A 26,996-nucleotide genomic window follows, 5' to 3' on the forward strand; every position below is an offset into this window, starting at 1 on the left:
GTGCCCTGCTACGCTATGAACTACTACAACTACTATTTCTAGTCATAGTTTTATTATCTTTATTGTTACCATAATTGCCACTGTTCATCACACCCCCAACCGGCACCGCCAGACACCGCCTACCAAGAGCCTGGGTCTGTCCCAGGTTTCTCCCTAAAAGGGAGTTTTTCCTCGCCACTGTTTCACTAAATGCTTGCTCTTGGGGGAATTACTGGAATTGTTGGGTCTTTGTCAATTATAGAGTGTGGTCTAGACCTACTATATCTGTAAACTGTCTTGAGATAACTCTTGTTATGATTTGATACTATAAATAAAATTGGATTAAATTGAATTTTAGGCTGCATACCGACCCTTTACAGAAATATCAGGGCAGATGACAAAATTACGTCATGCAAACCCTTGTGGACCCTCGCAGCCATGGGTGGATTCCTGAACAGACCTATATGCCACAGGTCTAGAGGCCCCCAGATGACTTGGGTCCCTGGGTCTATGCCCTGTAGTCTGTTTGGAAAAGTCAATCATATGACTACAAAGAGACACAAAATAACCACAAAGAGACACAAAACAACCACAAAGTAGTTCTCACCTTCTTCAATGAAAGGCTTTTAGAAAACTGGTTGGTACTGCCAAAGTGATACTTTGGCTTACAGGGCAGGTGGAGGCTTTGTGTTATTCCGGCAGAGAAACTTCTACCTCATGTTGAAAATGTGAATCTCATTAAGTGGCCTGTGTATTTCTTGACCAACAGGTCAGCATGCCAGGGTCAGTGTTGTTGTTGTCTTCCACAGATTCTTTCTCTCACTCAAGATTAAAAAATTTTTTTACACGAATGACTGCTAGAATTACAAATGAATGTGGTGTATTGGTTGTGATGTATTATTTAGAATTTCAATTGGAAGGAAAGAGTCATTCAATTCAACCCTTGTGTTGTCTTCGCGTTGACCACGCAGCTTTTTGTCATCCCGGGTCTAGTTTTAAGACCGTCCTGATCTGGCGAGCTCCAGTTTTCCACTCGCAGATCAGTCTGACATCTTGAGCTAGAGAAAATTTGGAGCCGTTCGCCAAACGACCGACCAATCAGCGTTGGTTTTGAGGCGGGTTTAGGTGTGACTCAACGAAAAGTGACTGTTCAGTCTAAACAACGTGGCGGCTTCCACGGATGAGCGTAGCTATCGCAGCAAGTTTTATCCGAATTAGAAAGTATTCCTTCATTGTAAGAAGAGCAAAAAAACGGCACTGGAGGCTTTTCTCGGCGGAAAAGATGTTTTTGCTCTTCTCCCGACTGGTTTCGGCAAGAGTTTGATCTGATTGGTTGATTTGGCCCGTCTATCACCAACTATAGGTGGTAGACAGACAGATGGTTTATCCAATCAGCTAACCAGGATTTTCACCCCTTCCCAAAAGTTCTCCAACGGAAAGCTCCCAGATGGATATGCCGAGCAAATGCGAAGCGATCCATCTGGCGGAGTCAGGTTAATAAAATCTAATAAAATACCCAAATTAATTGAAAGTATTGAACTGATCATTTATTTTACACTAAAGCACGTTGTATGGAACCATCCAAGTTATTTTTTTTGGACAATTTGGTGAAAGAAAACCAAATTTTTTATACTGTAATGCAGCCTTTAAAACCAGGAAAAGACAACACTTATGTCATATCACGATATTCCGATATCCAAAATCTAAGACGATATTTAGTCTCACATCACGATATCGATATATTGCCAAGCTCAATTTTTTTGGGACAATTTGTTGAAAGAAACCCAAATTTTTAATATAGAGACTTTTTTGAAATTGGGTCAAATTGGGTCCCGAGGACAACAGGAGGGTTAAAAGAGCTCCGGTAATGTCAAGCGGTCTGTCTCGGGTTGTCTCACAGGGAAAGAGGATATTCACTCACCTGGAATAGAAGTTCCCAACGCCACAAACACCACGGCAGTCACGGTGTCCCGGAGCCCGACGGTGCAGCCGAAATGTGACGCCAAATCTCCGATGAATGCGGTGAGGAGGCCGATGACGCAGATGGAGACTAAGAAGCAGGCCCAGCCGTTCCAGTACTCTGTGGGCGGGACGCAGGCGAACAGAACCTTCCAGAAGACGGTGACGAAATGCATGACGTAGTCGTAACAAGATGGAAGGCGCTCTTCGCGACCCTCCTCGTCGTCGTCGCCGTCGCCTGGAAGGGAGACAAACCGGAGGAACATTAGACAACATCGCGGAGAAGATAAGAGTCGGAACTAATTAAAAAAATTTATGTTTTGACTATGATAGGTGTGAAAAACAATTCTAATTAAATTATTAAATGAAATCATACTCACAATGTCTCACAATTTCTTTAAAAATGCATTGATTTGTTATGAAAAAATAATACTATTAAACATTTGCATTTAAATTACAACTTTTTAATGTATAGAAACAACATTCAAAACAAATACAATCTGAATCTGAACAACATAATAGAACCCATATTAAAGAAAAAAAAAAAATAATAATGCTGCTGTGCTTCCGACTCATTTTCCTGCTTTTGTTTTGTTTTCAGAGCTGTTTCTCCTCTCCTCGGTCCTCTCCTCCGAGTGTGACAGTGTATGTATGTGTTTGTGTGTGTGTGTGTGTGTGATGGCTCGGCCCCTCCCTCATGCCGCATAATTGGTTGACACCTTGTGTATGATTGACAGGAACAGAATGTGAGGCTGATCAGACAGTCGAAACTAATGTGTGCCTATATAATTATTTTTTTGTTCTTTGAATTAGTCAATTATTTTAAATAAAATAAAATTCACTCATTATTTCATTATTACATAATGATTTAATTTCTATAGGCTATATTTTTAAAAATAGAGTCGGCTCTTCGGATATGTGAGCCAGCTCCCGTCGTTCATCTACAAGAGCGGCTCTTAGAGCCGACTCATTCGCGAACGACCCATCACTAGTCGGAACAGCTTTAAAAAACAGTAAAAGATGTACAGAAACTCTACTTCACAGTACACACTGACACAGCTGGTGCCAGATTGACATGTTAGTATTAAAATACAAACACACCGAATAAATGTACAGACTTTAAAGTCCAAAAATTTACCCAGTTGATACCAGAGTGGAATAATGAATCTCTGCAGTGAACTGTTACTTCCACTAGATGATGGCCTTTAACTACAAATCCAATGTATCACAATGTAAATAGATACATGATACTTTAGGATTCAATGTTGTATTTTCTCTGTTTGCTACAAAGAACACTTTGCTTTACTTTTTTTTGTTTTTCACTGATGTTCAATTTTAGCATGTTTTTAATGTGGATAATAACTGTAAATACAAAAACAAACAAGTGGGCAGTCCCTCTGATTCCCCCCTGAGCAGTGTCTGTAGATCATTCCCAACAGTTAACATAATTAAGAAACTGCTGCCTGTTCTTTTATTTGAGAAAAGGTCAGTGTACATTTCAAAAATATTCATGCAATCAAACTGCAACTTATTTTGTTTCAAACCGTTAAATAATTAATTTGCCATTTATTTTGATCATAACTTGGTGGGACATCTCTGACAGTAGCTAGAGCCAGCTAACATATACATCTGTATTTGTTTGTGTATTTGCAGCGTGTTGAACTGTCAGCGCCACCGCATAACAGCAGGGTTCATACGCATTTTAACCAGTACTTTTCCATGACTTTTTCATGACTTTTCCATGACTTTTTGGCAAATTTCCATGACTATGTGTTCCTGAAAATGTCAGTCGACGTTCTACAATAAGAATACAAATCTGTGTTAAAGTTTCCCCTCAGAGGTTTAACTATAAAATGAATGACGATGTCTGTGGTTCATAGTGGGATTTGTAATATTGCTCCTCGAATACAATGCTGAGGTTAAGACGACGTGAAAATGCATTTATTAATGACATATTATTATGCTGTGTTATAAAAAATTCCATGACTTTTCCAAAACTTTCTGGGTCTTTTTATGTTTCCAAAACCTTTCCAGGCCTGGAATTTGCATTTTTCAAATTCCATAACTTTTCCAGGTTTTTTCAAAACGTATGAACCCTGTAACAGACTCATTTTATTCACTATCAGTCAAGACAACAAGGCCAAGACCTCTAATAGATACATAGATAGATCGATACATAGGTAGATAGACAGACCGATAGATACATGAATAAACAGTAATTAGAGAGCTTAAAGCACATTATAAAGAATGATGACACTTGATGACAATGAATGCTGAATCACACTTACCTGGCCTGCTGTGTCAGATGCGCACACACACACACACGCACGCACGCACGCACGCACGCACGCACGCACGCACGCACGCACGCACGCACGCACGCACGCACGCACAGCTCACCTGCGCTGACAGTGACCGCCTCCACAAACTGCTCCCTCCAGGAGTGTGTGCCAATCACCAGGGCCAAGTTGGTCTTCTTAATGAGCTTGTCAACGGTGCTCTGCCAATCAGAAGCACAACACACACTTCATTAGCAACCAATTACAGCCGAGGACAGGTGACAGGGTCACTCAGGTGAGGCCAAGCTTGTTAGCTGTGCTGTGCGGGAATCAAGCACTTCCATCTTTCTTTCTTTTTTAATTTGAGTTCTGAATAAGAAACTTCAAGGAAATCTGAGGTCGAAATTTAAGGCTTAATTAAAATTATAATTTAATTTAAACATCATGATTTAAAGGGGCCTTCCCTCTTTTTTTTTACACATGAAGCTCAGTTTACTCATCATGAAGAGCGCTACGATCTTATGTGGCTCGCTCTGGAGGGAGCTCTTTAAAGACTTGAAAAATACAAATTTTTAAGAGAAATCTTGGCAGTTTACCCCAAAAGATGTTATTGGATTGCATTATGGAAAATGTGTGAAAAGTCGAGCTATATCAGCCTCTGCTGGCTCAATTCACTTTCTGGCAGAGAGTAAAACAAGGATCGATCAGTGGTGTAGTCTACGTGATACGCAGGTATACACAATATACCCACTAAGAAAGCTGCAGGATTTCCATGTACCCACTTAAAAATGCCCAATGACACGCACAACATACTTTGCATTGTAATTTTGATATATTTTGAATTGTCATCTGTGTTTTTCTTCTTCACATAGGCTAAATAAAGGTATTTCCACCGCAAAATGGCCCATTCTGGCCCATACATATACAGTACAGTATACCCACTACAATACATTAGACTACACCACTGGGATCGATACCACTGTCGTATCCGTACGTTAAATTTGAAGCTACTGCCTGCAGCCAATTAGCTTAGCTTAGCATAAAGAAACAGCTAGCCTGGCTCTGTCCACAGGAAACAGCACCTCTAAAGCTCTATTATTAACAAGTTATATCTTGTTTGTTTAATCCATATTGACTATAAACTCAAAGGGTAAAATAACCCAAGGCACAAGCAAAGACATTTTCCTCTCCATGTGTTTCACCTCTATCCAGTCGTGCTGTTTTTCTGCTTGATTTGCAGAGGACATAATTTCCCACTCGACCAAATAAAACTCCATATCTATTGGAGTAAACTGGGCAAACTAAACCTTGAAATTGCTTTTAAAGTAAAAACAGTAAGAAAAACATCTACAGTACATATGAACAGATATGCTGAGTGTGTTGACACACTCTGTAAGAACTAAGTAAAAAACGTAATGTCTGATTTTTTTTGTTGCTGTGATTTTCCTTTTTAAGGAAAAAACACTTCAGTAAGTTTAACTGCAAAATACAAAAATGAGCAGACAATACAACCTACCTAGCAGACAGAGATCCCCAGTCCACTCACATTGATCTCCGGGGTACTAAATCCAAATGCCAATCATACTGAATTGCATTATTCCTCCAGTTGGTTCTCACTACCCGCAAATCATAAGAGACAAGTCTAATTATATCTGTCCACAAGGGGGTCAATTGACTTAGTAATCATATGAAACAAATAGAATTTTGGTGGAGTGTGTATCGAGCGATGATAGAACGACGGACTCTCATCTCTTTTGTTTGTTTGGTGCTCATTTTGTACTCTCTCTCCTTCTGTTATTAATGGTTTTGAATTGGCTCAAAGTGAAGTGGATGCTTGATTTGTTTGCTCAATTAATTTGTATGTTATTTAGGGAAAGTGTAAACGAGGACAAGAGGGCCTTTAAGGGCCGAGGTTTCCTCAGAAATGCAGACGCACAACAATGCCAAACACACTGCTGTTACTTACTGTATGTTTGAGGGTATTTCATGATTTTTGGACTTTTGAAACACCCACTGATTCAATTACAGACATGAGTGCTGATGACAAACGCAGTTACAGTACTTGTTGAAATTGAAATAATTTATTCTGTGCGTATTACACAGACTCAGAGGCGTTAAAACAATACGATAGTTCCCTCAGCGCTTCTGGTAAAACAGCATTCGGTTTAGATCCCAAAAAGTTAAACCGAGTCCCATGGAGAGAAATAGAGCAAAAACCTCACTGGAAGTCTAAGACTGCAAGACCTCGCCTTTACAGGTGTGTGTCCAAAAAAGTGTATGCTAGCCTATGGCCCTATTATCACCAACACGTTGACCAACTTTAAACAGGTGGAGGAGCAGCTATGCTACACCAATACGTGGCATTTGAACACCCCAATTTGGCAGAACATGCACTTAATGTCTGGTAACAAACCTTTTGTTTGTAACCAGTGGAGTGACAGAGGTATTTATACTCTAGTTATTCAATGGGGAAGGTATGTTAAGTTTTGAAGAACTAAGAGCTAGTTTTGTGGTCCCCAGGACATCCTTCTTCATTTTTCTTCACTTAAGATCAGCCCTAAAATGTTATGGAGTACCATGGGGAAACAGTCTTGAGATGCACCCAGTCATTAAATGGCTTGTTGATTCTCCTGTGAGAGGATTAGTGTCCGGGATTTATGCTAAACTGATGCAAGTATCCGTAGGAGAACTCTCAATAGTAGAGAAATGGGAGCGAGAGCTGAGCCCAGAGGAGAACGTAATTAATTGGGAGACAGTTTGGGACAACATTTCCCACTGTTCCAAGGACCCAAATCACCAGCAGATCCACTTCAACATATGTCATAGGACATATCGGACTCCTCAGAAGAGATACGTCTCTAAAGTCATTCCTACTCCCTATTGTACGTTCTGTCAACCTGAACAAACTGGAACTTTCCTGCACATGGTCTGGGAGTGTGAACAGGTACATGAGTTTTGGAATAAAACAACATCAATAATATCTGATGTGACAGGATGTCGAATTCAGCAGCACAGGTATCAGTCTTAATGACCTCAGCATAACAAGAATTAGAGGAGAGCGACCAGGCAAGGTGTGATTTCTGTTTTTGTTTATTTGTTTGTTTTTGTTTTCCTCCAGACCGCAGAGGGTGGGGGGTGGGAGAGGGGGTTCTTGTTCAGTTGTGTTTGTCCGTTCTGTATGTTTAAAAATATAAAACTAATAAAAAATTGATCTTAAAAAAAAAGTAAAACTGCACATGAGGGAGCTTTTTCCTTAATTACAATTAACATTGTTTTAATTTTCTAAAGGGCAATAAATGGATTAGCAATATAACATTCTTCTGTGTGTTGGACCTTTTGTGAATTGAGACTTATGGCTATGCCAGTAAATTGTACTAATGTTATTGCCTAGAGTGGCTGGCAGTGGATATTTGCTAATGTGGTGGCTGCTTTTATTTGCTTAAAATACACCTGAGCTCAATGCACATTTCAAATATTTGGATTGCTCGTGGTCCGCTTCCTCCGATTTTGCTCTCTGTGCACAGGGGATCGCAGTGGAAGCCTGAGAGGTATGCCTCAAGCTTTCTACCACATCATCCATTTAAATCCATATGCATCCATATGCAACTTGCTCGTTGAGAGGGTTATGACCCGGGTTCACTAGTGTGAGAGAGAGAGAGTGTAAAGGGGTATTATATAACAAGTTCAGAAAAGCCTTTTTGGCCACAATATCAGTGCCCCAAACACAGTCTACAGCGCAGGACCACAAGGGTGAACATTTCTTCTCTGGTTTTTGCATTTAGATTGGAATAACATACTTTATACATACATTTAACGTTCAACTCTGCTTCTCTGCTATTAGACTGCTGCTTAAAGCAGGCTTCTTTGCCATTTTCTTAAAAAAAATACAATAAAATGAGTTGAGTAATAAACTTTAAAGCTGCTGTTAGAGCCAAATAGATTTTTTGTAAAAAATAAATGTAAAAAATAAAAGTAATTTAGTTGTATTGTTTGTATGCAAAAACATTACATGGTTATGGGTAGAGGCATATGAAAGGCATGTGCTGTTAAATTGCACCTTATATATGTGCATGTGGGTGCCTCCCATTGTATATGGCGGTCGAGAAAGTGAACATTTTGAAAGGTCAAACAGACAAATATAGTTGAAAGCACCAGATTTTTAGAAGTAATTACATTTATTTTCTTTCAATAAATGTTTTCACTTTTAGACTTTCAAGCACTCTGGAGTTATTAGAATTGTTTGGATCACGCAGCCACCACTGTGATGGAATAAACGGGCATCTTTTCACAGCACAAAACACAAAGAGGGTGCGAAAACAAATACATGAATGGTGCACCTTGAATTCGTACGACTCCTCGATGACCACCTCCAGGCGGCTGTGCTCTCCCAGGATCGGCTTCCCCATCTCAGCTATCTTGCGAGCCTCCTCCTCCTCGGAGCTCATCTGCCCCTCCGCCCCCTCTGTGGGAGGGAGAGGTGATGGGAAGGAAACAAGAAGGACACCAACGGTGAGCGTGGATTGAAACCAAAGTGCATGTCACAGATATTTCCAAGTTCTACCGCTATCAATAATAGATCGTGAGTCAGCATTTTATTTCAAGCTGCACTGCATCAACACGTCTGAAATATGTATCCGAGTCTGTGGTATGCGTGCGTTCTCACACAGCATGGGAGAGGGACGCGAGAGGATGACAGATGGATATCTGTGTATGTGTGTGAGTGTGTGTGTGTGTGTGTGTGGAAGCAGAAAAACAACAGCAGCGACACAAAGAAAGATCAGGGAGGTGGATCTACAGAGAGTAAACACTAACTTTTGATTGCATTGCTGCTTAGCTGAAGTTCGGAATCAAACAGAAAATATTCTATTATAGGTTTAGACGAAGGCGCCTACGGACTGTGTGAGATGGGTGTTGTAAGATCTTGGTCTAAGTCTGTGACAGACTGCACAATCCCAAAGATATCCAGTTTACAATGATATAAAGCTTAGTGACGCAAATCCTATTGGTTGTAAAGCAGGAAGCGGAGAGTCTTTTTTGCTTAATAAATGACTTAAACATATGATGAATGGTGCCAACAAATGGAAAACGTATATTGTGGGGCCTCCTGCTGCTGGCTCAGTTTGCCAAGGTATATATGATGTAACCTCAATCCAGCTTGGATCTTAGACCTAAACGTTGCATGCCAAAGCTTCTAGTACTGTCTGCAAAAGATAAGATCATATAATCCATTATTCATACCTAGAGGGGAAATTCAGGTGTTGCAGCAGCACAACACAAATAAAAAAACACTTTCTGTGCTAGAAATGTGGTCTCTTCAGTAGGGCGGGGCAATATATCGATATTATATCGATATATGAGGCTAAATATCGTCTTAAATTTTGTAAATCCTAATATCCTGATATGACACAAGTGGTGTCTTTTCCTGGTTTTAAAGGCTGCATTAAAGTAGAGTGATGTCATTTTCTGAACTTACCAGACTGTTCTAGCTGTTCTATTATTTGCCTTTACCCACATATTTATTATATCAACATAAGTACATAACTGATGATTATTTATCAAAAATCTTATTGTGTGCATATTTTGTGAAAGCACCAATTGTCAACCCCACAATATCGATGTTGAGGTATTTGGTCAAAAATATCGGGATATTTGATTTTCTCCATATCGCCCAGCTCTACTCTTCAGCTGGTTTGAATGATATAAAGACAGACAAGGTGAAGCTACTATCCCTTTACACAAAGCTTAACCTTGTGCCTCTTGATAATATCGATCCATTTGTGAGTCTCTTCTTCTTCTTGGGCTTCCATACAGTATTTGAGAGAGAGATGGGGAGCTAACAATTTGCAAGAAGAGGGGATTAATGCTGACATGAGGTTTGTGTTATTGATGTAGCAACAGAAGAGTTCAACACACAGAAATAACTGAGAAAGTGAGCCAATCAGGGATTCAAGTCTCTTCTCTTTACCAAAGAGAGGCTGTTACAGTCGGGTGATCCACAAAGAGCTTTAGAAACACTTCTTCTAGAAAGACTCTCTGTGTGAGTGGCTTTTTCACATCCGTCCCTTCTGCTCAGGAGTGAGAGAATTGAAATAAAGAGACCAGGAAGTATGGAGACGGTGTGTGTGTGTGTGTGTGTGTGTGAAGAGCAGGCAGAGATTATAGCCCTCTCCTCTCTCTTCAAAGGCGCCCCGTGTTTAATAATGAAAAGACTGTAGTAGTAAAGCAGCATATGGAAACTTTGCCTGCATCGTTGACACTATTTCAAGCTGTCATAAACACAGACACGCGTTAATGCCCACATTAGCATGCACACGCTCAAACATGGCTTCGCTTCACTTTAAAGTGCTTCGCTAGAGCAGCAACATCGTCCAGCCTTCACCAGAAGACCGACTCTATGAAGACCGCCTCCCACGGGGTGAACGACCAATCACCTTCAGGGCAACGATGCCGCAGGGCCTACCGCTCTCGGTGCACTTTTAATTGATCCTTCAGTCATTTGAGGTGAAAGCTGCTCCGTTGCTTTGCGCTCCAAGTGGCAGCAAGAGGCACTTCGAAATTTTAGAAAGTTCTAAGACTTCATCAGACAAAACACATGATGTCAGTTACCTGTGCACACTGGGGAAATGAATACATACATCTGCTTTACTGGGCACTAAAAAGTGTTCTGGCCGGATTATTATTGGCAAATCTCGTTTTCTTTGGATTCAGCTGCTGCTGGTTGGAGAAAATTGTGTTTTTCATTAGTATATTATTATTTGTCACAAGCTCAGAGGACTTGCGACTCAAAAGTAATCTAAACTTAAATAAATGGGTTGTTAGTGAGCATGGAGGAGGCGCTCTTCTCCTTCCAAAAATCAATAAACACATCCCAGACTTACTTCATTCTTTCTGCTGCTCTCTTCGATTTGTATGAAATCCAAACAAACAATTTCCATATAACCAAATCAGACCTCAAGTTTTAGAGTTATACGCTTTCTTTTGCGTCCCACACAAGTTTTTTTTGTCATAAAAAGCAATATAATATTAAAGTATAGTATGACGTCTATGATAAAGTACAGCCACGGCAGGCTTGGATGATCCATCTGCATCAGCAGCACACAAACAGAGCCCAGAGTGTGGAGCGCCGACTCATTTGTAAGCATTTATTTCCAACCTGTTCAATTGTGCTGTGCTGAGATTCACAGAGGCCAGTTCTGCTGGGATCCAAACCCATGGCTCCCCTGAACAGGGTTAACATCAGAGAGATGCCAGAAATGTGAGCCAGGCCATTACAAGGTAGTACCGAGTAAACAAGGCAGACGCTCAGCAAAATACCTGAGCAGCTGCAGCAGAAAACAAAACGATTGCAGCTGCAAGAACGTGTGGCATTTGTTCGAATGTACTGCAAATGGAAATAAATTACTTTTTTGGATTCCAAAAATACCAAACATTTCCTTGTGTCAGCTTCTCAGTTATGAGGATTTTCTGCTTTTCTCTGTTTTATAACATTATAAACTGAATAACTACTGTCGGTCGGACAAAACAAGACCACTGAAGAGATCATCTTTGACTTAAGGAAATTTGGCTGTTTTCTGACATTCTATAAAGCACAAGATGAATCGACAAATCAAGAAAACAATCTGCAGATGAATTGATAATAAAAAAAATGCCATGTGGAGTAGCCAGACCCTCCTCTAGCGCGCTTTGGAGGAGGGTCTGGCTACTCCACATAGCATTTGGGGATGGGATGGAAATGAAAATGTGCTCTGGTTTATTGGCATTTCTTTAAACCAATCACAATCGTCTTTGGCGGTGCTAAGCGCTGGAGAAAAGCCGCGGTGCAGCTGCGAAATAGGCTCGGGAAGGAAATTGTTTTGGTGGAACGTGTGTACGTTTAAAAGTTGTTTTAGTCGTGCGAGAGAAAACTCAGATTGGACAGACAGTCTAGCTAGCTGTCTGGATTTACCCTGCAGAGATCTGAGGAGAAGTTAACCATAGTCCTCACAAATCCACCGGAGGTTAGAACGCCAACACAAAGAAAGAGGAAGGAATAATCAGATGGTCTTACCTTGGTTGAGCAGCAGAGCTGTGAAAAGGACAGAGAGGGAGGGGAAAGAGAGCAGTGAGTATTAGCACACATTCAGCCTGACAGCAACATCTAATACATCAAACTCAACTTGACGCGGCCAGATCAAACACAAACTCACTGAATCCCTGTGAACTTTCTTTGCATGGGCCATCAGAACACTCAACATACCTCCAAACCACTAACTCGCCTTTATCATCCTGCAGTAATATTACAATATTCATACACCATGTGCAATATTTTTCCTGTCCCGTTCTTAGTGTTTTTTTATGTCTTAAATTATTCTTGCTTTTAGCTATTTATTGTCTATCTTGTCATTATATTATCTCTAATGCACCTTCAGTTGTGGCACTCACAATTCCATTGTATGGGTCTCTTTGCAATGACAATATAGGTTTATCTATCTTATCTTATTTACCATCAACAAAACTTTGTCCTCTTAACCCCTTTATCTGACAGCAGCCAGTAGTTTTGTAACCTCTACGTTGATAACACACTGTGGCGACGGCTGTCTGACTTCTAAAAAAAATACAAAGAAAAAAGAAGGCGGCTCAGCCCTGGTGTTTTGTTTGTGCAGTGACAGGTAATTGATAAATGCATGGATCCCTGAACGTGCGCGAGTCTTTGTGTCTAAGAGAACTTTATTGATCCCTGTGGGTGAAGCGGGTCACTGAAGCAGCTAAAAAAATCTAAACAAACAGAACAAAAAGACAAAAGGAAACGACTCAGCAAAACACAGAATACACAAACTAGAACAGCACAAAAGTTTGCAGTCGGTTAGATTCATTTAAAACGCGCAATGTGTAATTTTCTTCTGGTAGGGGTCTCTCCATCAAAACAATAACAAAAGATGCAGTTTGATGACTCTGTGAAGTAGCGTGGTATCAGTTGTTGTCTTCAGCACCATTGCTGTCAGCTTCTCCCGGTTAGATTTCCTTCACTGCTAATTCTTTCTCGTTTACCACTCAGGAGATATTTACCAGGAGCCGAATTATCCACAGAGGCATTCTCCTCTCCAAAACAAACAGACCCTCTGATTAAAACTGGTTAAACACTGGGTAAAGCAGTGTCACGTTAAAAATCTGCTTCTCTTGTGGCCAGGTTGGCTCAGTGGGGCAGAGCAGGCGCACACATACTGAGAAGTTTATGCCTCGACGCAGAGGTCCAGGGTTAGAATCCGACCTGCGACAATTTCCTGCATGTCTTCCCCCTCTCTCTCTCTCCCCTTTCTCACCTAGCTGTCCTGTCAAATTAAAGGCGGAAATGCCCCAAAAAATAATCTTTAAAAAACGCTGTTCGGAACGTCAGCGGAGGGTCCGGAGCCGAGCTGCCACTAACGTTTGCTCAGCTTGTTTCTCTGATATCTTAAGATTCAGACGTCTGAAAACTACAAACTTCAATCTGATAAAACATATAGTTAAAATCCACCAAGACCTAAAAAGTGTATCGTAAAAATTTGGCTTAAAACTGGATAAAAAGTCAATTTTATGACAGCTTATGGCAAGACCAAATGTAAAGAACTGTTACCTTGATTGAAATTAGAGATTTCTGTGGGAAATCTTTGTCTGGAAACATTTGGGATGATTTAAAGTACACAACTCAACAAAATATAAAACATAGGTCTAGTCAGTTTTTTTTAATTTTTTTTTTATCAACACTAAAAAATATTTCTTTTATTTTGACAATTACAACCAATTTGTTTCTTCTTAAGAAGCTAAAGAAGTTCTCAAAAGTTAAATTTTGTCTAAATTCAAAAAGGACTATGCTGAAATGAAACAGTTTAAACGCTGAATGTACAGATGTATACAGTATGTGGTGCTCTGGTCCAACTCTGTGTACTGACTACTATTTGAGTGAAACGTAGACGCCACACATTACCTATCTCCCTGTTGTGGTTTGGGTACCACATCATTCTCTCCTGTTTTCTAACCGTTCATCAATATTCATGAAATATGAGCCCCGGTTGCAGTCTGGACTAATAATTCATTGTTTATTAATTATTTCTTCATGAGCTATTTGTGAAACCAGAACATGAATACATTTGCAATTTTAAATTGACTTTCTTGCCGGTAGGTTTTCAACACAGCGTCTGTGTTCCTGAGATATAACAACTACTGATGAAACATTTTGGGCCCTATTTTAGCAATCTAAGAGCACGGTGTGAAGCGCATGATGCAGGTGTGTTTAGGGCGTGTCCAAATCCACTTTTGCTAGTTTGAAAAAAGGGTCTGTGTGCATGGTTCAAAAGGGTTGTACTTAGTGTCTTCATTAATTCATAGGTGTGTTTTGAGCGTATATTTTTATTTGTAATCTTTTGCATGTGTGTGTGCTGCTGCGCCTCCCTGTGTGTGTAACAAAAATGGAAATGGAATGGAAATTGATTTATTTGAAACAGGGACAATGCACAAATAAACATTAAACTTGTTAAACAAGAGAATATGTCTTGGGCCAGGTTACAGCAACAATTGCTACTTTCCACCTGTAGTCCCTGGGCAGGTTTGTGTGTGCACACGCTGTGCATAGTGTGCGCATGCTGTGCACGAGCCTAGGCACATTTTACTAATGTGCTGTTAAATTAACAATGAAATGCTGACTTTAGACCAGGGTTTTTGTTGGTTAATGGCGCGATCACTTCCCGCTGCCTCCAGATAGCAACACGCCAAGAATGCACCTGAACACACCTCCCTGTAAGACCAGCACGCCCAGAATGCACCTGAACACACCTCCCTGTAAGACCAGCAAGCCCAGAATGCACCTGAACACACCTCCCTGTAAGACCAGCACGCCCAGAATGCAACTGAACACACCTCCCTGTAAGACCAGCACGCCCAGAATGCATCTGAACACACCTCCCTGTAAGACCAGCACACCAGAATGCACCTGAACACACCTCCCTGTAAGACCAGCACGCCCAGAATGCACCTGAACACACCTCCCTGTAAGACCAGCACGCCCAGAATGCACCTGAACACACCTCCCTGTAAGACCAGCACAAGACCACAAGTTTCTCTAGAAGGTGAAATAAAATCATCAGTCAAGTAAAAAAAAAAAAACATATACTGTATATATACATACCTGAGATTCCTCTCTTAAGCCAGCGTGGCTCCTCCAACACAATGAAGAAGTTTTCATGTTTTTCATATTCCTCATCATCAATTATCCTGACCTGGAAAGTCTGACTGCACGCACACACACACACACACACACACACACACACACACACACACACACACACACACACACACACACACACACACACACACACACACACACACGTGTTTTATTAGTATTTAGTATTGTAACAAACATATGTACTGTATGTAGGGAAGCATCTGTGAAGACGATTAGTCTCCCTTCTGTTGTCTGATCAGGACCAGCTGCTGTGTAAATCACAGCAGAAGGCAGCAGGATGCAGAGAGTCTCAATAATTCAGACAAAGGTGGGAGCAGAGGAAGAAAGTAAAGAAGGAAGAAAAAAGAAGCAGAAACAGTTTGCACTGCAAACCTGAAATGTCCTAGACATTATTCCACATCAGTTGGACCGGACATTAAATGGACTTTACCCTGCCAGCTCTCTAGTGTAAAGTCCACGTAATGTCCAATCGAGATAGATAGAACAGGTCGTTGTCTGGAGAATTCACAGTGAGCAAGTTGATGATGTTTCTAACATGGACCCAAGGGTGAAGAAGAAACGTCATTTATACGAAGAGCCCAACGAAAATATCTAACTGAAGAGACAACGAGATTCTGGATCTTCTGTCGGTAAGGGCAGAAGCCGAATTCCTCAGACAAATTAAAAGAAAGGCAAGAGACTCACTCTGTTATTTATTCCTATATTATCAACCGGCTTAGCTTAATTTAGTTTAAAGATGCAGTAGGTAAGTCTTATAAAACTAACTTTCTGTCATATTTGCTGAAACTGACCCTATGTTCCAGTAGAACTACATGAATTATGTAAAATAAAAACCCAGCTCCTCTGGCACTTCCTACAGCCTGTAGTGCCATTGGCAAAATTCCACCGCTCCCGGTCGATTTTCTCCAATCAGGGCCACAGGGGGTGAGGTCTATCTGCCTGTCAATCACTGCTCAGGCAGACGCATATATAGCGTTCTCCCCTCCCCCTCCCCGGGCACGAGCTGCAGAAAGGTTTCCAAAACTCCGGTGAATATTGGAGCGGCTTTTCAGAGGTGGGGTGGCTGCAGGATTTTAAAGATCTGAAGAACGATGCAGACGTAGCCACATTTCCTCTCGACAGGTAACATAATTACGATGAATGATTTATCTTTCGCTTGGTTATTAGTAGTCAAAAATCCACAAAGCTACACTGGTGAGGATAATAGTAACGTTTGCACAGTGGTCGGTCTGATGTGATGCTGAAATGGCTAACGCTAGCCCGCTAGTTAGCATCGTTTTACTGTTGGTGAGTAAAGTTAACGTTGTGTTAGTGTTTAGTCATTCTGAATGACTGAATGTTCTGTCAAACTCCGTTGTGTGGGAGGGGCTTAGGAGACGGTTTGGGCTGCAGCAGAAAGGGGGGAGGGACTGAGAAGTTGTCGATGTTCAAATTTGTTGGCAAAGTCCTGGATCTTCACAATCTTACCTACTGCAGCTTTAACTGAATAGCTTCGGAGTCATCGGAATGGTTATATGACTTTTCGAGTTGAATGGTGGTCGTCTCGCTTCCCCCTAGCGCCTGCGAGCGGAAAAACCACCCTTGCAACTTTCGGCTGGCGAGCCGCAGGCCTCAGCGTCAGGAAGTATCGCGTAATATCAGGTCTTGCGATGTAACGAATTGCTTCAAGGCACTGCACACATATGGCCATTCAGGAACCGGCTAACAAGGTGGCGATGGACTTTTTCACACTATCTCCATGGCTGAGCCGGCAAAAAAGAAGCAGAAAGCTAGGAAAGCATTGTCGGAGGAACAGAGAAAGAGGAAACGGCAGGCTGACCGAGTGAGGAGTCAGACACAAGTAAACATAGGAGCTGCCAAATATCTATTCCCAAGCTGTAGGGGGAGCGCTATGGAGAAAACTGCATAGCGCCCCTTTAAATACACAAACATGAGACATGAAGACATGACATGGAATAAAAGGATCTTCAAAGAGAGTCTGCATTCTCAGAAACTTTACACCGGAAGAATCAAAGTTACAAAAGACAAGAAAGGGATAGCTTCATGAGGGCCATGGCACCGACACTGAGGGGAAAAGAAGTGAACGATTAAAAGAAAAAAATGAGTCAGAGGGATGATAGCAGTAGGTATTGAAGGAGAGGATGTGAAGTGAAGATGAAGTGATGATGACAAGACCTGTTAGTGTCTCTGAGGACCAGCGGACCGAAATGGGAACCTGCTTACAGAGAATGAAGACAAACCACACTGACAGCAGACAGAGAGAGAAAATGAAAGATGGAGGAAAGGGTTAAAATAGACAGGGGAAGGGGAAAAAGGGAGGAAGAAGAGGAGGTGAAAGATAAAGAAGGGAGGGAGACAACGGAGCGATGTAAGAGTAGAGAGAAAGAAACAGGCGGAAACAGGGGGAGAGGAGACCCACAGCGAGGGAAAACGGAAAATCAGCGAAGCAAGGAATGGATGGACAGAAAGTGAAAGAAGGTGAAAAAAGAGAGAGATGGAGAGATGGAGTCAATCTGTCACCTTGACGGGAGAGCAATGTGTCGTAAAAAAGACGGTAATGGAGGAGGGAGATGATTAAATGAGGTGAGGATGAGCGGACAGAAGGATAATAAAACTGCAGAGTAACAGCAATAAGGACACTGCTGAAAGCTATAAAGTGTACTGACACTGACATGAAAATTAATTCTATTTAATTGACAAACTCCTCAAAGCGTCACAGCCAATGGACCAGACCGGCATTGCGTCATCTAGCGTCAATCACCGAGGCCGCACCACATTTTTGGGGGGAAAGAATCGTGCTGTCACATAAGGAGAGAAGCTGTTATGTTGGGGATTAACTGAGACTTGTTGTTGTAGATCAAACAGTTGGCTATTAACAGGTTGGTACTTCACAGACAGCACTTAACCTAATGATGCCTGCTGATTCAATCAAATATGTATCATTACTAGTCATAGTTCTATTATTTTTATTGTTACTGTACTTCATTATCACTGGTGGGGGAAATTGTTGGGTCTCTGTAAATTATAGAGTGTGGTCTGGATCGGTAAAGTGTCCCGAGATAACTTCTGTTGTGATTTGACACTATAAATGAAATTGAATTGAAAACAGGAAAGCCCAGCATCCCGGTCAAGACAAATCCAGCATCCAAGCAAAACAAGGTGGACTTGTGGAGCAACAAAAAAAAAAAAAAATCACACAAACAAGGCCCCTGGTTTCAGGGACGGATTCAAGGACGGAGACAGATGTGAGCCAACAGTTCAGCAGAGGTCCTTGCTATGATTCCACATGACAAGCTGTGGCCAAGAGGAGCCCAAACTGCTCTCCCAATAGAGCTGACTGAACTCTGAGCAGAGGGAGCCTCGTCACAAGACACAGACAGGCAAATGTATGTGGCCGCAGAAGCATGAAGAACTGTGGAACTGCAGTCGCAGCGATTTTCACAGTCAAAGTTGGATCCGTAGGCTTGTAAGTGCATCAGTGATCAAGCAGTAAGGGGCAGAGAAGGCAGAAAGAGGAAGCTGTTGGCTGTAGATGAGGAAAAACAGACGACAACGCTGTCAATCCAGCAGCAGAAACGTTCCAGTATTTTTGGTTTGAGGGCGACACAGAGCCAAGGTGGTTTTCCATCGTCACACGTGAGATCCATCCACTCAACCATCACTCATCCCCAGGCCTACCTCACCTAATCCAGGTCTCTGTCAGTCAATGAACCTGCCAGTTCACATCAGCCGAGAGCCCCTGGAATCAATAACAGTCCGATCGAATTTCTCACATGTGCTGCACAAACGTAAAACCAAAGAAACACAACGGTGTCTCAACAATTTATATATATATATATATAGGAGACACACCATGATAAAGATTAACAACAATATACTTTATTAACCAAATTAAACCAAATTAAAGGATTACTAAGGTATGGGATGTGGTTGCCAGTATAGTCAGTGGTGTTAAGTGTGCCTGAGTGATGGATGTGTGTGTGTGTGTGTGTGTGTGTGTGTGTGCGTGTGTGTGTCAGTGTAAAGTGCAGACAGAGAATACAGATAAACTAAAGCAACATAACCAAACCAAACCATCGAATAAGAAGGGAGAGCTGGAACAGCAGAAATCGGCAGGCAGGCAGAGAGAGAAATCTGCGAGAATTGCAGAGAAGTAATTCATTCCAAATTTATGTCCATACTTTAATGTCCATACTTTAATGTCAGAGAATATCCAAGTTCTTTTTCTGTAAATTTACGACTTTAATCTTACAAATTCTGAGTTTTTTTCTCCGAATATTACCCCGCTCTCCCGGGTCTGTAACATTATATTTTTTCCTACAATGACGTTAGAATGCTGACGTAGCAGAAGCAACTCGCATTTGCCAATATCATGCTGACAAGAAACTCTGTGGCAAATTAAGTTTCTGATCTTTCTGGAGTGGTTTACTGGCCCACTTGAGATCAAAGACTGTCAACATACTTTTGAGCAAGGCAGTGAACGTCCCACACAGTTTGCTTTGTGACCAGCAACAGAAGATGGAGGTTGTGCAGACCTCTCCGGGATGCAAATGTATAATAATTTTTGGATACATGGAAGTGTAAAAAAGACAATAATGATTAGTTTGACTCACGTGGTCTGGTCGTTGGTGAACTCCAGCTCTCCTCTAGCCTCCTCGTAGTCCTCCCCGGCCTTGGCGGTGCCTGACTCGGTGTAGTACGGCAGGATGACGGTGCCGCGGGCACCTGAGTTGCGCACCACCGTCACCTCCATTGTGCCCACGCTCTCGCTCACCCGCACCATGCGCTCGCTGAACGTGAAGATACCAGCGTGGTCGTCATCCAGGATGGTCACCATAGCTACCAGGGGCTCAACCAAGCGAGCTTTGGGGGCAGAACCCACTTCGTCGCTCTCGAACATGCCTTCTGCGTCGCCAATGCGCAAATTCAGCAGGCGCACAAAGAAGTGCTCGTCCTCTTCGAATATGTCGTCGTCGATTATACCGACCTGGAGACGCAGAGAGACAGAAGCACGGTACCTTTAGGCATGAATGATCAGAAAACTGTACTTTGACACCTAAAAAGAGAGGGGGTGGTAGAGTCCAAGTGGTACTGGCCTTTTCAACAACACCTGCTGTAAAGTTGCTTAAAGGTCCCATGGCATGAACATTTCACTTTATGAGATTTTTTAACATTAAAATGAGTTCCCCCAGCCTGCCTATGGTCCCCCAGTGGCTAGAAATGGTGATAGGTGTAAACCGAGCCCTGGGTATCCTGCTCTGCCTTTGAGAAAATGAAAGCTCAGATGGGCCGATCTGGAATCTTCCCTTTATGATGTCATAAGGGGAAAGGTTACCTCCCCTTTCTCTGCTTTGCCCGCCCAGAGAATTTGGCCCACCCATGAGATAGAGACATCATGGCTTTCAAACGAGCAAAGTGGCAGTTGGTCAAGGCCACACCCCCACCCTCCACCTTCCCCCCCCTCTCTTCCTCAATAGCTACAGACACAGAAATGGCACATCCTAAGGAAAGCTCATTGTGGGACTGGCTCTAGTGGCTGTAATTCTGCACCAAGGCTGAATTTGGGAAAAGAGACTTCAGATACAGTATTAGGGGACCACTAAGGTCTATATATAAGAGACTTCAGATACAGTATTAGGGGACCACTAAGGTCTATATAAAAGAGACTTCAGATACAGTATTAGGGGGCCACTAAGGCCTATATAAAAGAGACTTCAGATACAGTATTAGGGGACCACTAAGGTCTATATAAAAGAGACTTCAGATACAGTATTAGGGGGCCACTAAGGTCTATATAAAAGAGACTTCCGATACAGTATTAGGGGACCACTAAGGCCTATATAAAAGAGACTTCAGATACAGTATTAGGGGGCCACTAAGGCCTATATAAAAGAGACTTCAGATACAGTATTAGGGGACCACTAAGGTCTATATAAAAGAGACTTCAGATACAGTATTAGGGGGCCACTAAGGCCTATATAAAAGAGACTTCAGATACAGTATTAGGGGACCACTAAGGTCTATATAAAAGAGACTTCAGATTACAGTATTAGGGGACCACTAGCATGTCATAGGACCTTTAAATGTTTCTACCAGTTTCATACACAAGAAATCAAACAGGATGAGGCGCTAGATGCGTAGCTGAGAGTCCAGTATACTTTCTATATCAGAAGAGTGCTTATGCTGGCGAAAAGAGAAGCGTTGTTTAAATGATTCACATCTGTTTGTAGTCAGTTTAACCCATGATTACACATGCTTTGTAGATGGTAGAGGAAACTTTCCCAAGCAGCAACTGTAGATAGTACAACTTATATGGATAACTGCAATTTAGCGTGCATTTTGAGATGGCAAACATGCACGATACACAATTTGTTATGAAGAATCCGTTTAGTCAAGAAACTGAGTTCTGGAGGTGGAATTCCACAGTAGCTGATATTAAATGTTTTCTCATTAAGAAGTTACCAGAAAAAAAGATCCCAGACTTGTGCGATTATTATTTGAACTGCGGTTTAATTTTATCAATTTAAAGTGAATTGACATCAATCCTGGTCTGGATGCTTGTGCTGAATATTGAGCGGAGGCAGGGCTGAGAGCATCTCCCTCAGCAACAGAGGCTCCAGTTTGATCAGGATATATCCTTTAATGCCAATCTAAAACAAACCGCAAGAACAGCCTTTTTTCATCTTCGTAACATTGCCAAAATTAGGAATATCCTGTCTCAAAACGATGCTGAAAAACTAGTCCATGCATTTGTTACTTCCAGGCTGGACTATTGCAATTCCCTACTGTCAGGTTGCTCAAATAAGTCTCTTAAGACTCTCCAGCTGATCCAGAATGCTGCAGCGCGTGTTTTCACAAGAACTAAGAAAAGAGATCATATTTCTCCTGTATTAGCTTCTCTGCATTGGCTTCCTGTTGAATCCAGGATTGAGTTTAAAGTCCTTCTCTTGACCTACAAAGCTCTAAATGGTCTAGCACCATCATATCTAGAAGAGCTCCTAATACCCTATTGTCCCACTAGAGCACTGCGCTCCCAGAATGCAGAGTTACTGGTGGTACCTAGAGTCTCTAAAAGTAGAATGGGAGCTAGAGCCTTCAGTTATATCGGCTCCTCTCCTATGGAACCAGCTCCCGATCTGGGTTCGGGGGGCAGAAACTGTCACCTCATTCAAGAATGAACTTAAAACTCTCCTATTTGATAAAGCTTATAGTTAGGGAGTGAGGAGTTGCAGTGTTCACCTAACTGGCCCAACCGCTTCTCTTCATAATTGTTAGATTAATAATACATAACAAAGTAGAGGGAGGCAGGCCAGCCAAGCCAGATCCGGCAGGGGGAGAGTTCTAAGCCCGAAAAAGCTACCTCTCCTTATGACCTGTCTCTCTTAGTTACCTGTTATAGTTACGCTGTTATAGTTTTAGACTGCCGGGGGACTTCCTTCCTTTGACACACTGAGCTGCTCTCTCCTCTCCCTTTCTATTACTGTTACTATTACTATTACTATTACTATTTGTGTGCAGCCCGTCCCAGAAATTACTAAGTTACTAAAGTTACTAATCCTAGCTTCTGGGGAGTTTACTCCCCGGAGTCCTTATGCTTTTTTCCCCCAGCGTATTTCCTTGGAGAACGTTGGCACCAAGATCCTGGTCGCAGCTGTCGCCGTGGTCCTGCTGCACTCCCTGCTGAACTCAGTGATGCCCTGCAATGTCATGCTGCGTCCTGCTGAACCCTGCAGCTTCCCGCTACATCCAGTCACTGTTCCATTATTAATGTGACTACTATCTCCACTGTTCATCACACACCCCCGCCTGCCGTCAGACACCGCCTACCAAGAGCCTGGGTCTGTCCGAGGTTTATTCCCAAGAGGGAGTTTTTCCTCGCCACTGTCGCACTGCTTGCTCTTGAGGGAATTACTGGAACTGTTGGAATTGTTGGGGCTTTGTAAATTATAGAGTGTGGTCTAGACCTACTCTATCTGTAAAGGGTCTCGAGATAACTTATGTTATGATTTGATACTATAAATAAAATTGAATTGAATTGAAAGTTACATCTCTCTTCTATATGAGACTGTTACAATCCAATCACGCCGCTGAACATTAACGGACAGGTGGAGAAGCTCCCAAATCGGATTAGGTTGGCACTGTAATCTAATGAGCCAGACCACGTCCTGCCATGGGTTCAGACTTCAAAGCAACATGGGGCAGTGGTGGCCTTAAGGTTAGAGAAGCGAGCTAGTGACTGTCGATTCAATCCCCCGGACCGTCAGGATAAATCTGGGTGGGAAAAGTGAAAAGCAGCGATTGTCCCTCCCTCATCACCACCACTGATGTGTCCTTGAACAAGTCCCTTAACCCAACTGCTCCAGTGGAGCTGCCCAGTGACCAACAGATCAGACTGTGGCTGTACTGGACAGCTTCCAGGTGTGAATGTTTTCAGGATGTTGCTGAAAAAGAGAGCCTTGCTCTCAGTGAAAATTCCCTCAACAAATAAAAGGCAAAAAACTAAAAAAACATGAAGAGACGAATAAGGCAAAAATGATCTGATTCTTTTTTTGCAAGATGATAAACGTTTCCTTTCTTGTATAACACACTGTTATTTTATTGCTTCTTTTGTAAAATATTTTATTCTATAGATTTCTGTTCTATTTATTTCTATTTCTCAACTGCTCTCTGAAGGTAGGCACAAAATAACTTTACTACACCTTGGACTGGGCACTCTGACAGAGAACAACTAAGAAAGACTGTACATTGGTCATATCATCAGTGCCATAATATACATTCACACACAGATGAACAATGTGCCATTTGCATCAATATTTTTAGACTTGAACAACTGGCAGCACTGTTATAATCTTGCTGCACTTCCATTTCATCACTGAGTTGCAAATCAAATTAATTCTGCAACTCGAAAGACATGTATAAAATTGTGACTCTTTGTTACAACAGAGTGCTGATAACAAGGCCTTTGATTGGCTCTGCCAACCCGATCTCTTTTGTTTAATCAGCAGAGAACAGAGTCACACAGTGGAACTGACTGAGACATTCAAGTTTAATTGGTTTCCCTGCTGCTCATTTCTGGCACCATGATCGATGAAATCCACCGGTATGCTGTGGAAATAGATGACATTGACCTTTGTAATGTACTCACTAAGCTTTTCTCCATCCATTCACTCATGGTAGATGAGCCAATTTATAGTGTGTGTTGTTTTAATTCCCAGCCCTCTCCGTGCTTCTTTTATGTAACTCCTCAGGCTCTCTCCTCTCACCCAGCTCTCGCATTTCTTATCAGAGGGGAGATTACCCATCTTACTGCGTCTTTACCTCGTGCAATCATACTATGGGCCCTATTTTAACGATCTGAAACGCAAGTATGAAACGCCAAACGCAAGTAGCTTTGTGGGCGGATCTCGGGCGCTGTTGCTATGATACCGGCGGGATAAATGACTCTTGCGCCCGACGCAAATCTTAAATGGGTTGGTCTGAAGTAGCTAGGTGTGGTTTGGGCGTAACGTGAAAATAACCAATCAGAGCGTCATCTCACATTCCCTTTAAGAGCAGGCGCGCTTGTTCCATGGCGGATTGCTATTATAACGGCGGATTTGCCTGGCGCACGCCAGCGGGAGCTGTGCGGGATGCGGCAAAGTAATAAATGCCCGTCTTGACCGGGTGGCGATGTTGCTGCGGCCTCTCGGGCGCGTCTCCTCAAGTCTGGAGAGGATTGCTGCAGCCATGGAGCGTGGGCCTCCAAACGCACCACCTGCACCTGTTGTGCCCTTCCTCCCCCACTCCATCTCCGTCCACCCGCTCCACCAGGAGCACATCGCGCATTAGGCTAGTCCATATTCACCAGATTCCGCCGGAGTGTCCAATCCCACCGTAGTTCAACATCACGTCTCCTTAATTCCTCTAATATTTCCTCATTTATGTCATCAACACATCCATGATTCATGGAAATGTGTAAAACACAACAAGCCACAAAGAATGCTGCGACTTTTTGAGGACTGTACTGTAAAGTGCCTCCTGATCTATCCAAACACTTGAAGCACATTTTCAGTAATATTTTTCTTTGTAATTATGTATGGTTTTCAAAAATGGGAACTGTTGTAGATGAGAGAAGCAAAGTGTATGCGCGTTGTGCACACGCTACATTATGGCCAAGCATTCGTCCCTAAAATAGCATCTGAATAACGCGCTACTGACTTTAGACTAGCGCCACTGACTTTAGACCAGGTTTTTCCTGGTCAGTGGCGGAATTGTTTTCTGAAACTACAAAATAGGACTACGTAACGTTTGCGCCTGAACACGCCTCCTCTTTTTGCTGAACCGCCCCCGGGAGCGCAAATACATTCCCTAATTTACCGACGTGCGTCTGTGGAGGGAAAAGTCCGCTGTGCGTCGGGTGCAAAATAGGAACGATACATGCGTCGGTGTACAAAGGCAATTGCGCTGAGTGCAAGATAGGGCCCTATATGTTTTCCATTCACACAGCATAGTGTGCTTTTAAAAGGTACATTGTAGGTTTATTAAATTCAGATTGCAGAAAAAACTGGGATTGGGAGCATCTGTGATGATTTGACTGGTCTTACCGACCAGTCAAAGTGCTTTACAACACAAGCCAACATTCACCCATTCACACACACATTCATACACTGATGGCAGAGGTTCGAGCTGCTCATAAGGAGTGAGGGATAACATTCACACAGTTCAGTATCTTGCCTAACAACACTTCAACATGTAAACTGCAGGGGCCAGAGATCGAACCACCGACCTTCTGGTTAGTGGATATTTAAAACTCTAAAACTCTAACTTGGTAAATACCAACATACACCAAGAAGAAAAACAGGCTAAAATGCATATAATGTACATAGACAGATACATAATTTAGATAAATAAAGCTCAATTAAAAGCCAGACTAAAAAAGTAGGTCTTGAGTTGCTTTTAAAAGTATCAACATTCTTTGCTGCCCTCAGGTCCTCAGGAAGGCTGTTCCAGAGGCGTGGGCCATGGTAAGAAAAGGACGTCTAATTTTTTGTTTTGACTTTAGGGATATTAAAAGGCCACTAACAGAAGCTGCAGATCTGATCATGCCTAAAAAGCAAATCTGATAAATAGATAGGACGAAGACCATTAGAAGCTTTATGAACCAATATATAAGGACCTTAAGAATCAATTCTGAAGCAAACAGGTAGCGAGTGCAGAGACTTCAAAGTTGGTGTAATGTGTGCTCTCTTTATGGTCCGGGTCAACACATGTGCACCCGAGCTTTGCAGTAAATGTAATTGAGCTATATTCTTTTTAAGGAAACCAGAAATTAAAGCATTAAAATACTTAATCCTGTCTTAATTAATATCTCTGAACTGGCTTGGGAGAAAAACGTTTGCACTCTGGCGATGTTCTTAAGATGATAAAATGCATTCTTAGTTATGTTTCTAATGTGAGGTTTAAAACTAATAGCACCATTGGGTCGAGTCTTCTTACTTTTTTTAATTCTTCTCTTAGTTTAGGCTCTGTCCCAGCTGCCTTTAAACATGCTGTGGTCAGGCCCCTACTTAAGAAGCCTAATCTTGACCCCACAGTGTTGTCCA

The 26,996-nt window shown here is 42.1% G+C and overlaps 1 protein-coding gene across 2 annotated transcripts in view; it reads right to left on the minus strand.

Annotated features, from left to right (window-relative positions):
- The window catches only part of slc8a2b (solute carrier family 8 member 2b), a 191,529-nt gene that overhangs the window by 5,483 nt on the left and 159,050 nt on the right, over positions 1 to 26,996 (minus strand). For both annotated transcript variants that reach the window (XM_039779394.1, XM_039779404.1), the window contains 6 exons: positions 20,028 to 20,401; positions 15,358 to 15,461; positions 12,265 to 12,282; positions 8,555 to 8,679; positions 4,339 to 4,438; positions 1,901 to 2,176 (listed from right to left, as the gene is read on the minus strand). In XM_039779394.1, the coding sequence (XP_039635328.1) occupies positions 1,901 to 2,176; positions 4,339 to 4,438; positions 8,555 to 8,679; positions 12,265 to 12,282; positions 15,358 to 15,461; positions 20,028 to 20,401 (997 nt within the window). The remainder of the gene's footprint in view (positions 1 to 1,900; positions 2,177 to 4,338; positions 4,439 to 8,554; positions 8,680 to 12,264; positions 12,283 to 15,357; positions 15,462 to 20,027; positions 20,402 to 26,996) is intronic.

This window comes from Perca fluviatilis, chromosome 2, assembly GCF_010015445.1.
Source record: "Perca fluviatilis chromosome 2, GENO_Pfluv_1.0, whole genome shotgun sequence".
Lineage (NCBI taxonomy): Eukaryota > Metazoa > Chordata > Actinopteri > Perciformes > Percidae > Perca > Perca fluviatilis.